Genomic DNA, 13,206 nt, shown 5'->3' on the forward strand with positions numbered 1-13,206 from the left:
TCTGTACTATCTGCTGTTCTCCTCACTTCTGTCTCGAGTGTGTCTACAATGTTTAATACTTGATAGTTACAATCATAACCGCACTATCGCTCTTGTTGTATTAGACATTCATACGCAATGCACCTCAGACAAAAGTTTAGATTCACTCTCTTCATTTGATTAACAGATTTCCTTACGATAAGTTCACCACTTCGCCTTTTCCAATCACTGATGACTGTGTCCAAGAGATATTAACCTTTTTTTCCCACCTTATCTCTCCCCTACTACTCTAACGAACCTTGTGATGGGCTGTTTTGATTTCTCCTCCCTATCCAATCCACTTCCTGTTGCACTGCATGATGGGCAGGCTCAATATTGTGCATGACACCTGCAGCCAGCGTTGGTAGGTTCCAGCTTTCCTTCTCCAGTTGTCTGTAACCTCATGTCTGTGACTCGTACGTCATCAAAATTGAACCGCTCAGTGAAATTTTACTGTATTGCATTTATGGCCATTTTGTGATTTTTAAGTGAGATTTTGGTGACCTGGGAGTCGCTGTTTAGGTTGCGTGAAGATACTGTTTGTGATTTGAAGCATAAGCAAGAGTCCACATAAGGAAAGACAAATATTGTGACATTTAAATGTTGTTTATGACATGTATGACAGATGTTATTGTTAATGATATCAATTTAACTGACTTTTATTTTGTTAATTTCTCTGTGAACACCTTCTGTATATAGCTTGAACACTCTCGTTCTCATGCTCATTCTAAACTTGGCTTCTGGCTGGTCTAACCTGACACCTATTGAAACCCTTTTAAAAACATTTTAAAAAAAACTGAGGGAGTTCAATTATAACCATCCCCCTTATCTCCTCTGCCTGAATGACTCTTTTTCTTAAACGGACCCTTCAACCCAAAGTAAAAAATACATATTTTCCTTTTACCTGTAGTGCTATTTATCCATTTAAAATGTTTTGATGTGAGTTGACGGGATTTGAAGATATAAGCGGTCAAATGCAACGACACTGAGAGGCAGACAGGTTCAACAATGAAAAAGCGAGCTTTAATGATGAACTCAGAACAAAAGTCCAACAATCTATAAACTAAAGGGCAAGAAACAAAAAAGCTAGCAACAAAAAGGCAAAAAGGAGAATCTATGAAACAGTAATACAAAAATGGAGAACACAACAATGAAGCCATGGGGAACAAAGTTCTTGTCGTGTTGTTACAAACCTTCCACGAGTAGATGCACGCTTCCTTCTGCACAGTTATACAGTCGGTGGGTGCCGACATCTCTGCAGACGATATTTCCAAAACTTGACATCTCACACCAAAATAATCTAGATGGATGAATATCACTACAGTTAAGAGGATAAATATGTATTTTTGATTCAATGGTGCACTGTCCCTTTAAGACGCACATGACAGCATTTTTATTTATATGATTTTTTTTTAAAACTCTCGATCTGGTGTTTGCCAGGAAAGCTCCATTTTGTTCTTTTTTATGACTAATAATACAGTCAAATGTGGAAGTAAGTCTCCGCTGCACTTTGTGTCACATCAAGCTTTCAAATCACAAGACCTGTAATCAGCGTCGGCAGAGGGAAGAAAGGGAACCAGTTAAATTGAATCCCTCTCTGACTCCCTCTCTCCTCCTCCTCCTCCTCCTCCTCCTCCTCCTCCTCCTGCCCTCATTTGCCTGGTGTGTATGTGGCTCCACTGCTCCTCTGTGTAATTTTGCTTACATGATTTTCCCTCCAAAAAAGTTCCCATGATGCACGGTGGTAGTCCAGCCACTGTGTCTGCAGCCACCACATCTGCCACAAGCGTTCCCTTCGCAACTGCCTCCACCAATCAGGTTTGCACCTACACCACCTATCTCTCTCTCTCTCTCTCTCTCTCTCTCTCCCTCTCTCTCCCTCTCTCTCTCTCTCTCTCCCTCTCTCTCCCTCTCTCTCTCTCTCTCTCTCTCTCTCTCTCTCTCTCTCTCCCTCTCTCTCTCGCTCTCTCTCTCTCTCCCTCTCTCTCCCTCTCTCTCTCTCTATCTCTCTCTCTCTCTATCTATCTCTCCCTCTCCCTCTCTCTCCCTCTCTCTCTCCCTCTCTCTCTCTCTCTCTCTCTCACTCTTTCAATGCACCTGGATGATCTGGGGATGCTTGTGTCTTACAGCAGGGGGGGTGGGTTGGGTTAAAGGCGGTACTCCCTCTTGTTGGCCTACACTAGAGTCCAACATGTGTACACATATCATACTGTGAGACTTTTACAACATTTATTTCCATTTTATCTATAACTACAACATTACCTTTCTTAGATTATCTATCTGTCTTTCTGAAAAAAAATAACTGTATTGCATTAAAATGTTTGTCCTCATTGTAACCCCGATTTTTGTCCTTTCCCATTTTGAGGACTCTTCCTTATCAAAGTTGACTACCAACGAATACATGCAATTGGTATGTATGAGGTAGTTTTTATCACAGTTTTAGAGCAATTCGCACCGCTTGTGCAACAGTCGCTATCTGTGCCCTTTGGTGCTTTGCTTTTTTTCCCCTTTTTTTTTCCTCTTTTTTTTCCGCTGCTGCTTCAAGCACGTAAAGCAAAGCTTGACCATGTTTTCCTCGTGTTTAAAAGTCATCACTAGAGTGAGAAAAAGTTCCAAAACCAGTCTGTAGGAAGATTTTGATTTCAGTTCTGTTGAAAGGCTTTTTGTCAGCAGTCAGCTACAGTGCATTGCACAAATTCATAACACCAGTGAAAAGACTTACGAAAGCGTAGGGTGAATCATCATGTTGCTAGTCTTGACCCAGTTTTCTGCACTGTATCGATGTGTGCAGGTCAACAACATGGAGGACTTAGATTTGCATGGGGGAGCCACCTCACTGACAGTTTTCCTTTGCCCCCCTCATCTGTCCCTTCCCCTCAATCCTCCTCTTCCCCTCCCCTGCTGTCCACAAAGTGTCTGTTAGTGTCACTTCTGAATGAATTCTGCCACAACTGTAGCCAAATTGCTTTTTCTGTCTTCGTCCTTTTCCGGCAATGAGCTCATGTTAATTAACGTGGATAAGAAAAAATGTGTTGATCTGTGTTTTGTCGGCCAGCGTCCTCTTTGAGGGTTTTCAGTTTGGGATGCTTCATTGGATCTCTGTCTGTTTTCTACCCCCAGATTCCAATAATATCTGCAGATCATCTGAGTAGTCACAAGTACTTGACTCAAATGTAGTTCCTCTCGAGAACAGTGAGTTCCTATTTAAATCCTCACATTCCATCTATTCAACACAAAGTTTGTTTACCTCGTCTTAAATCATTTTAGCTCTGGTTTACCCAATTTTGTGTGCACTTAGATAAGTTTGTATACACCGTCTGTCTCGTTCAGTAGCAAAAACTTTTAAATGCAGCCTTTTTCAAGTGCAATCCGTCATGTCTTGCAGATCAAATGAATGTGTGCTGGCACCGTCCAAGCCAAAAGAGTTCAGCCTTTATGTACATAACCTTCAGAATGTCAAGCAATGGGACAAGGAGGGTCTGCCATCTCTCAGCCGGTCCACGACGATGGGTCTCATCACACGACTAAACATCAAGGGTGCAACACATGATCTGTGCCATCTTCCCACATATCAACATCAAGGAGAATTTGTTGTCAAATTCAACGTCCAGCCGTGGAGAAGAGGACATCTTGGTGCCGGGGTCAGTGTGTCTCTCCCTCTGCGGGGAACCTTCACATTACACCTCTGTGTCTGACTAAAAATCATCGCACTCAATTTGTTCTAATTATTATCATTACTGCACGCACACAAGGTCAGGAGCGTGGTTGCAATAAGCAACATCCAGTGCTGGTACGTTAGTAGACCAAGATCTTTCTTTCCTTTTTTATTTGTTCTGCTTTATTATTATAATTTTTTTTAATTGATAGCCATATTTCATAGTTTACAAGATAAATGCAAACATGCACCTTGAATTTGAATTGAAATCTGAAAGGCACAATGATTTTAACAGGAATTTTATTCGCCAAAAGAATTAGGCATGTACAGTATTGTGTTTTTACGGCTACTAGTGAAACTAGATGTTGAAATGAGGGTCTTGGACATATGAATGTTCTGGGTAAACCAACATACCTGTGTACCTTGAAAGCACAGCCAGGCTAGCTTTTTCTCACCTTGTCATGTGCCATCAAGGCCATACAGCTAAAACCAGAGTGTTATCTCAGCAGTGTTATTTGTTTACCGAAGGTAAAAGTTTTGTATGGCTCTTTTTGTATCGTTTGTTTTCAGAATCTCCATTGTGAGTGTTTTTTGTTTTTTTTTAACTTTTTTTTTTCTTTTCTCTAATTAATCAGTTTTAGAAGTGGGTTTCTTTGCCAATTTTTTTTTGTTAATTCTGATGTTTTTTTCTTTCAAAAATCAAAAATGGAGGGTTTTTTCTAAAGTTTGTCATACCTCTTTTCATAGAGTAGTTGTTTTTTTGTTTGTTGGGATTATGTTGTTGCTCAAGTCCCTTGACTCTAAAGCCTGGTGAAGTAGAGGGTGTAGCTTCAATCGACATTGTGTTACCTTGTTCTCCGTCTTTTAAAGAGGAGCGACTCTAAAACTGTGTCTCCAATAAGAAGCACTGTTGAGCCATGTGTTGATGGGAATTTAAAAAAACAACAGACCCTGAAGGTCTATTAGGTCATTTAAACCACATGTGCACTTGAATGATTGTTTGTCTGGTCACCATGTTTTAATTTCAAAACTCATCTTAGGTGAACTTTCACTTTTGAGGAAAGGCAACGCGTCACGTGTTGGTATTTCCACGCAAAACATGAAGGTTTTCACTCATTTGTAGATGTGACTACAGAAACCAAAGCACAGTTTTTTCCTCTCAATCACATTCACAAAGGGTTACAGAAGCATCTCTCAAGAGGCTTACACAATTAAGGAATTATCACCTCTCATTCATCAGTCCATTTATGATCACATCCCTTTTCTGTTTTCACAGATGCGTGTAGTGTGTCTTTACCGATTGTAATGTACCTAACAAAGCCTTAGATTACAATTAATGGGTCTCGGCCCAATCAAATGTACTTCAATCACCATGCAGGTAAAGAACACCAATGACGTTTTATTGTTCTCTCACATGCCGCTTATGATCTTTTTTTTTGTTCTCTCTCTCTATGTAGAAGTAACAATTACTCTCTTAAATTTCATTGAACTTATGTGTTATGTACTACTTAAGGATTTGAATCTATTTGAGGTATGTAGTTGTAGATTTTTCTTTTTTTGCCTTACTATATATTACTTGACAACATTGATATAGCCGTTGTAGATTTTGAGGTAGTATGACATTCATAACTTTTTCAAACCATATAAATGATAATGTGTTGAGTCAGTTTTAAATATTCACTTCATTCATATAGCTGGATGTCTTTTTTCATTTGATGTTACATTATCAGTTAATTTTGTTGATGAAAGACTTTTGTGATACAAGGAACGAGATCAATTAAATCTCCGAGTAGACAAAGAAAAAACTAATGTTTTAACCAACTTAAATTTTCCTTGTAACATGTAAAGATCATGTTTGAAAATATATTATATTGAAATATAGATCCATGTTTTAGAGTAAAATTATTTTCTACTGTATCCATTTCAAAAAGATATGTACTTTTGTTTGAATATTTCTTAAGTTTGCCCTGAATGTCAGGCCAAAACGAGCAGTGAGATTGACGGGTGTTCGGATGTTTTCGGAGGATAGCGAGATTAGGAGCGAGAAAGCGAAGACTTTTTTCCGCGCCGGAGAAGTCTGAAATGCTGCAGATGATGAGTTCTAACCTAAGGGACGAAGGTTGACTTTTTGCACTTCTGTATATAGTCAAATGAACAGAGAAAAAAATGTGTATCATATTGAGATATTATTTTGAATAAAAAAAGATCTATAATTATAAGGAATTTTGCTAGATTAATTTAAATTCTTAAATTAGAAGACCAGCTAAAAAAAAAATTGCTTGCAAAGAAGGGCACTAGTTTCTTGGCCAATGCATTCAGAGAAAGCTATGCGCTTTTTGTCTTATTTTATCAGTGGCTAGTATCGCCAGGGAATGTTGTAGGGGAATACATATCCCCATGTCATGCTAACTCCACCTCCTCCTGTAGGATGACATCTCCAATAATGTCCATATATCATTTGTTGGACTTGGTCATGCAGTATTGCTGCTCCCATGGTACAGTCGATACATAAACCTATCGAAATTTATATTCTATTATAGTTTGATTTGACTGCATGTAAAAGTACAAACATGTAAACAAAAGAAACTGCGTAGTTATGTAAAGAACGATAACACATTCAGATTTACAGAATACACAATAATATGTTCTTTTTCTTTCAAATTATACATACAGTAGATAACATCCACAGTGGGGAGAAATAATACTTCAAAAACAAGTCATCTTACTCTTGTGTGATACAATATTTTCCAAGCAAACATGTTATTTAAAGAATGGTGAAATATTAGCACTCATCCACCCCAGATACTTTCTCATAGCCATATAATAATTACAGTGGACACTGACTCACAGGGAAGCTGTTCCTGCTATCATAGCTGTGCACTCAGCAGGTGAAGGCTCACCAAATGCGTATTTGGCAAATTAGTCTCTCAAATGAATGTAACAGTCACCGGTCAACATGTTTTCTGACTCGAGGCTGCTGTATAGTCGCTACAGAACCAAAGCACCATTTTTTCCAAACCACATGTTCAGTCTACCGGCTGCAACCGAGGTTTTCTCTTCCCTGCTGAGGGCACATGTACACTTTGACTGCTTTTTACTTGTAAGTGCAACCACCGATTACGTATTTGCTAACAGTTGCCACACGATAATGTACTATTCTGTCTTCAGATTTGTTTATGCACATTTTATTGTTGCCATAATTGACTCTTGCTGTATGGATGAAAAAAATCTGAATAAAACAATATTTGATTTGCTCATGCAACACTTGTGTGGTCATTGCCTCCGTGTGGACTGGGTGTGTGAGTCGAGTTCGGACATATGAGTCGAGATATTCACAGCTTTACTTCATATGTACATTGATGCCCTTGTGCTGTGAAATGTGCCTGACAGCTCAGCGTGCAGAGACATATTTCACCTTGTCGCTTCTGAACTTCAACCTCATGAACAATTATCGTCACCTTGAGGGTTCAGTGTCAGCGAGACTGGAGCAGCTCCACGGAGACTGATGTGTGACAGATGTGCTCAGGGCAATTCTCATGAGATTGTGTGCATTATCTGGGTTAAAATGGATAATAAAAAAGTTAAATGAAGCCCGTAAAATCTCACAGGGTTGGGTCAAATTACTTTGAAATGTAGTCAGTCACTGAATACAAATAACATGGCAATTTTTGTAATTGGGAACAAAACGCAGCCACAAAAATTTGACTTCCACAAATGTTCCTTTTTCTCTCTAAACGTCTCCAAATATTTGTAATGCAAATAAGATGCTTTTTGCATATTCAGATCTTATATTTGCTCTTGCAAGGCCAGAGGAGCACACGTCTAAGAACCTGTTTGTCAAAAGCACAAGCTTGACAAGCATGAAATAAAGATTCATAATCTTAAAAGTACCATATTTTAAACTCATAATCCAAAAATGTAATCAAATAATCCTTGACAATGTTTTTTTTCAGGTATAATCTGGGCTATTTATATTATTATTATATTTCCATTTACTTATTTTTTGTAATCTGACTACATAATCCTTACCATACTGTTCTATATATGAACATGTAACATTTTGACAGTGGTGGAAGAAGTATCAAATCCTTAAAAGTAAAAGTACTAATACCACGCTGTGAAAATACTTCACCACAAGTGGAATTTCCTGAACGTAAAAGTTTCACCAAGATTTATTTCTCAAAAGTAAAAAACTCATTCTGCAGAAAAAATGATACCTGTCAGTCGTTTCTGACTAAGATATTTTTGGATTCATATATCTGCTGAATTGTGTGTATGTTGCATTTTGTTATACTGGATATACTGGCAGGTAGTTTAATCCTAAGAAATGCATCATACTCTGTAGGAATATTTATTTAGCTTAGGACAGAAAAATGAACCCTTTAGAGATACATCTACTGAACAGGAAGGGAATGGAAAGTATAATCTGAAAAGTAACTAGTAACTAAAGCTGTCAGACAAATGTAGTGGAGTAAAACATAACAAATTTACTGCTGAAATGTAGCGAAGTACACGTATTTAGTTGCATAAAATGGGAATACTCAAGTGAAGTAGCCTATAAAAGTTCCTCAAATTAGTACTGGAGTACAGTAATTGCATACATGTACTCAATTACATTCCACCACTGCATTTTGAGGACCCATCTGATGATCTTATTTCCCCCTTTGTCCCATCCACTCCCCTGGTCCCCAAGCTCCCCGTTCAAACCACTAACTGCACGGCTAACTGAGCTAACTAGCTAATATTTTAACACCATATCTTTACTTTTACTCAAGTATGACTTTTGGGTACTTGAATGAATTCATGGTAAGTCATGAACCCTTACTATAAAGTACTTTTACTCAAGCACAGGGTGTAAATATTCCCCCCCACCACTGGACCATTAAGCATAATGAGTTAATGAGTGGCCTCATTAACATAAATGCTCATGTATGATGATAATTAGAGGGACAGTGAGCGGCTGGATGAGCACTGTTGTTTGCGGGCTACTGACCGTGAGAGTGTACATGAGGCCAGAGGTCAGCACAGACTACAGTCAGTGTGTGTGTGTGTGTGTGTGTGTGTGTGCGTCTGGTCATCTGACTGCTGCTCTGGGTGACGGCTCCTTTAAGAAAACGGAACTGAAGCCTCTGCGCTTTGACGCGCTGAGGATGTGGGCAGGAAACGCCATGCAAGAGCGCAGAGAGACGATCACGCTTTCCCAGCAGCGTTGCACAATACAGTGCGATCAAAATGCGCTGTAACTCGGCCCGCTGATGTCCAGGAGCGGCCATTCTCCTCGGATCTCCACCCCGCGGCCCACACGCAGCAGCAGGCGAGCAGGAGGATCCGCCGGCGTGGGATTTGTGCGCCATCCGAGCGAGAGGACAGCCTTCCCAGCCCGCTCGGGTTGAAAACATCGGGGCCGGTCAGCGGGTGGGAGAGAGGGAGAGGGAGAGGGAGCAGGCTTCGTCGCGGAAAAAAGGAGGTGTCTGCCTTTTTTTTCCCCCCCTAGTCGTCTCCCCCCCTCCACAGCCATGAGGGAGTACAAAGTGGTTGTTTTGGGGTCGGGCGGAGTCGGCAAATCCGCGCTGACGGTCCAGTTCGTGACGGGCTCCTTCATCGAGAAGTACGACCCGACGATAGAGGATTTCTACAGGAAGGAGATCGAGGTGGACTCGTCCCCGTCCGTGCTGGAGATCCTGGACACGGCGGGGACCGAGCAGTTCGCCTCCATGCGAGACCTGTACATCAAGAACGGCCAGGGCTTCATCCTGGTCTACAGCCTGGTGAACCAGCAGAGCTTCCAGGACATCAAGCCGATGAGAGACCAGATCATCCGGGTGAAGAGGTACGAGAGGGTGCCCATGATCCTGGTGGGGAACAAGGTGGACCTGGAGGGGGAGAGAGAGGTGTCTTCCGGGGAAGGCAAGGCGCTGGCCCAGGACTGGAACTGCCCCTTTATGGAGACCTCAGCCAAAAATAAAGGATCAGTCGACGAACTGTTCGCAGAGATAGTGAGACAGATGAACTACTCGACTGTTCCCAGTGGTGGAGACCAGTGCTGCTCATGTGTCCTGCTCTAAAAGACAACCCATCAGAACCGGTGCCCCCCCAAACCACCCACCCCAGGGCTAATGTGGAGCTTCTTGCAAAACTACCCCCCCCCCCCTCTCTCTGCTCACACTGTTGTCTTATTGTTGCACACAAGAAATCGACGACGACAACAATCGATTATGTATTATAGTCTGGAAAAAGTGTTTACATGACAAAGTACTTGAATGTTTTTGGGATTTTTTTATAGCTTTGTATATGACACTTCTCTGGAAATGTGCCTCAATGGGAATGTCTTATTGTGAAACCTAAGAGACAGCTGTTTTCTGCTTATTTCTCTCTTCTTTTTTTTAATTTCTGGTGGTTTTTATTTGTTGAGTTGTACTGTTGCATCTTCTGGGCTGGGTCCATCTGTGTTGGAGAGGAGGAGGAGTGGTGGTGGTGGTGTGGGGGTGGGTGTTGTTATGCCAAATCCCTGTAATCGGTCACCTTGAGGAGACCTGAAAGTGCTTCATAATCGCTCTTAAACGTATCAATCACCACTCAAGCCTTGCACAGGTTCCTCAAGTCTCCACACTTTATGTCGCCATTGATCCAAGACTCGCTCAGATACTGTATTTTGAAGCTGTTGACCGTGTTGGAGTTGTGTTACGCCTACATATTTTTCTTTATTTCCCCCTTCCTCCTCCTCTCCGGTCTGGTGAAAGTGGATTTATCATTGAACTTGCACTTAGCTGACGGTGTCCCTCCTCAGTGTGCACAAACAAGGACCTTAGTGCATTGCTGTCGCTGCATGGGGGAGGTGGGAACCCCCCCCCCCCATGTCAAGTGCCTTCCTCACTTAAAAACAAACAAACAAACAAACAAAAAAACTCCTGTGACTGTGCCAACTGATGAGCCCTACTTCCTCTGCAGTGCGTCTTGATGGCAATCAGAACTTTTTCTTTCTTTTTTTTCGGCAGTTTTTTCAGTTTCGTTTCATTTGGTGTCAGTGCGGAGAGCCTCTTCCTGTTTTACTGTCAGGAAGCTTGTAAACAGGTGACCTGCTGTTTCAGGGTCAGATTCAGGCCGTTTCTTGAGGTACTAGTCCCGACAAGAACAACAGAGTAACTTTAACCTTACTAGGATTTTTGGTTCAGTGAATGGCAAGCCATGTCTGTATTATTATTATTGTTATTATTATTATTATTATTCTTATAATTAATATTATCTAGAGTTTTTTTGTTTCCTTTTCTAAAAATGTGACTTTTTCTTTTCTTTTTTTTTTTGGGGACTTACCGTAATTGTTATTATCCCTTTGGACAAATCTTCTGCCATCCACCTGTCAGTTTAAAAGACTTGTAATACAAAAAAAAAAACGCATTTTACGTACCGCTGTGTGCTGTGCTTGTCTCTGATGATAACATAAAGTGTCTACTTTTTTCTTTAAACGTAGTACAAGAAGTTTTTAACTGGTACTGATGCCTCTATTTGACCCACAGAAGCAAAATGAGACCGTCAGCGAGAAGATTGGCTGTTTCTGGTTATTCTTAATGTCTGTCACTGGCTCGTATTCTGACTTATTTGTGCGTGAATGCTGAGGATGAATTTAAGAGTCTCAATGTTTACTTTGTTAAACATCTTACATAGCCTCATCGCCATGCATTCTACGAACAGCTGTGTTTATAAATAGTAGTTTTAATAGTATTTAACTTGAAGTACTGTGGCTGCTTTACAATGTTAGCACGGCAACAAGAAGTCGATTGTCTTTGATAATCAATAGTTTAAGTAATATATGAAAGACAATCTCCAAACATTCCTAGTGTCAGCTTCACTGATTGAATATCTTTGGACTGCACAATATAAAGATGTCACCGTGAGGTCTAGGCCAGGGGGGCCCAACCTTTTCTCCTTGGAGGGCCATGACTGAAACTCAATGGTGGACCATCGGCCAAAAGACAGCACCTGTTATGTTAAGATGCAAAATGTCACTTTATGGAAGCCCTGAGAGGCAAGTGAGAAAAAATGATCTAAATTGATTTTCTCTCCTGTTTTTATGACTTAAATATGTAAAAAATATATCTTTTTCATGTGCCTCTCAGCCTTAATTGTGTCATAAAAGTGTCACTCTGCCCACCACGCTCAGATTGTAAAAATAATTAAGTGACCGAAATATTTAAAGAGCATTTTAACCTCCCAAAAATTTAGATAGCTTAGTGAAGAAACATCTACTGGGCCAAATCGAACCTGGTGGTGCCAACTTTAGCCCGTGTGCCCCACTTTGGGCGGCCCTGGTCTCGGCATGTGTGATACTTTTTTTTTAGTCCTTTTGTCATCTCATACACTAAAAGATTAATGAATTACCAACTATTCTAACAATTGATTTTATGGTTTGAGTAATTTTATAAGGAAAAAGACTCAAAAGTCTCTGATTTGAGCTTCTTTCATGTGAATATTTCTGTTTGTTTTGGGTTTTTTTGACTCATCAGTGACAGTAAACTGAATATCTTTGTGTTGAGGAAACACTTATAAACATTCTTGGCTTTTTACCAACTAACCAGCTAATCAATTAATCAAGAAAATAGTCAACAGATTAATCGACAATGTAAATAATCGTTAGTTGCAGCCCTAAATCATACTAACTAGGTGTTCATGGATTTTCATCCTCACATGGACTGTAAACAAGTGAAATCTGGCATTCCCACATATCTGAAGACCAAGAAAAGCCACAGCTCAACGGTGGAAGGGTCAAATGTTTTGTTTTGTCCACAACCCCAAAAATATTCAGTTCACTGTCACAGAGGAGTAAAGAAAACAGAACATATTCTTATTCAAGAAGCTGGAACTTGGTGGTGATTAATCGATTAATTGCCGCGAGTCTCATTAAGTCAGTGATCATGGCCATCGTGCCCCATGTGAGAAAAAAAACCGTCTCAGTCCAGTTGTTTGGGTAGTGGGTAGGGTTTCCAGTAAGTGTGTTTCGCTGGGGGAGAGCTGTTTCCCCTCATCCCGCCGCATGTTTTCTAGGCTGCAGAGTGGAGGACAGAGAGGGCTTTTTGTGTCTGCAGCCAAGTTCAATCAGCCATACATACTGTAGACTGGTATTTGGTGGGCCATTCCTCAGACGGGCCAATGAGCTGCTGCCTCAAGTGTCCCTCTTACCGCAGAGATTCAAGGTCAGATAATAACTAAATTCAATCCAAGGACGAGCTCGCATTATTCAGGTCCGAAAGTAAAGAAAAGGTTGCTTTAACGAGCCGAGCAATTCATACTTTGTTTTCATGATGACTATCTGCAGTAGCTGCAACCGTCAGGGCGTAGTAAATCTCTGAAACTATCACCAACTGTATTTATCACTGCAGATGACTCTTATCTTTATTCTGGTCGTGTTAAACGCCCACATACCAACTTTCTGTGAAACCCCACATCTTAGTTGTTGTTTGGCTCATACACATAAAACAGGTGCTAAACTGTAAAAAAAAAAAAAAAGTAAAAGTAAGAAAATAAAAATAAAAAAGCAC

At 40.5% G+C, this 13,206-nt stretch overlaps 2 protein-coding genes across 23 annotated transcripts in view; both read left to right on the top strand.

Moving 5' to 3' along the window:
* Window positions 1–6,935, top strand: part of mbnl1 (muscleblind-like splicing regulator 1) — a 43,432-nt gene extending 36,497 nt beyond the window's left edge. For 12 of the 22 annotated variants that reach the window (XM_073490738.1, XM_073490744.1, XM_073490735.1 and 9 more), the window contains 5 exons: window positions 347–382; window positions 1,745–1,836; window positions 2,384–2,428; window positions 3,139–3,210; window positions 3,404–6,935. In XM_073490738.1, coding sequence (XP_073346839.1) covers window positions 347–382; window positions 1,745–1,836; window positions 2,384–2,428; window positions 3,139–3,195 — 230 coding nt within the window. In that variant the 3' untranslated portion in view covers window positions 3,196–3,210; window positions 3,404–6,935. The remainder of the gene's footprint in view (window positions 1–346; window positions 383–1,744; window positions 1,837–2,383; window positions 2,429–3,138; window positions 3,211–3,403) is intronic. The other 10 variants (XM_073490753.1, XM_073490741.1, XM_073490747.1 and 7 more) reach the window with 2 other exon arrangements.
* Window positions 6,936–8,794: 1,859 nt separating this feature from the next.
* On the top strand, window positions 8,795–11,077 carry LOC141017413 (ras-related protein Rap-2b-like). The gene has a single exon (XM_073492127.1). It carries the CDS (start codon window positions 9,190–9,192, stop codon window positions 9,736–9,738), a length of 549 nt encoding a protein of 182 aa, XP_073348228.1. The 5' UTR covers window positions 8,795–9,189; the 3' UTR covers window positions 9,739–11,077.
* Window positions 11,078–13,206: the final 2,129 nt, after the last annotated feature.

The sequence above is a fragment of the Pagrus major genome, chromosome 21 (assembly GCF_040436345.1).
Source record: "Pagrus major chromosome 21, Pma_NU_1.0".
Lineage (NCBI taxonomy): Eukaryota > Metazoa > Chordata > Actinopteri > Spariformes > Sparidae > Pagrus > Pagrus major.

Coding starts and splice junctions, on each gene's coding strand:
- LOC141017413 (XM_073492127.1), top strand. CDS start 9,190: ATGAGGGAGTACAAAGTGGTTGTTTTGGGGTCGGGCGGAGTCGGCAAA.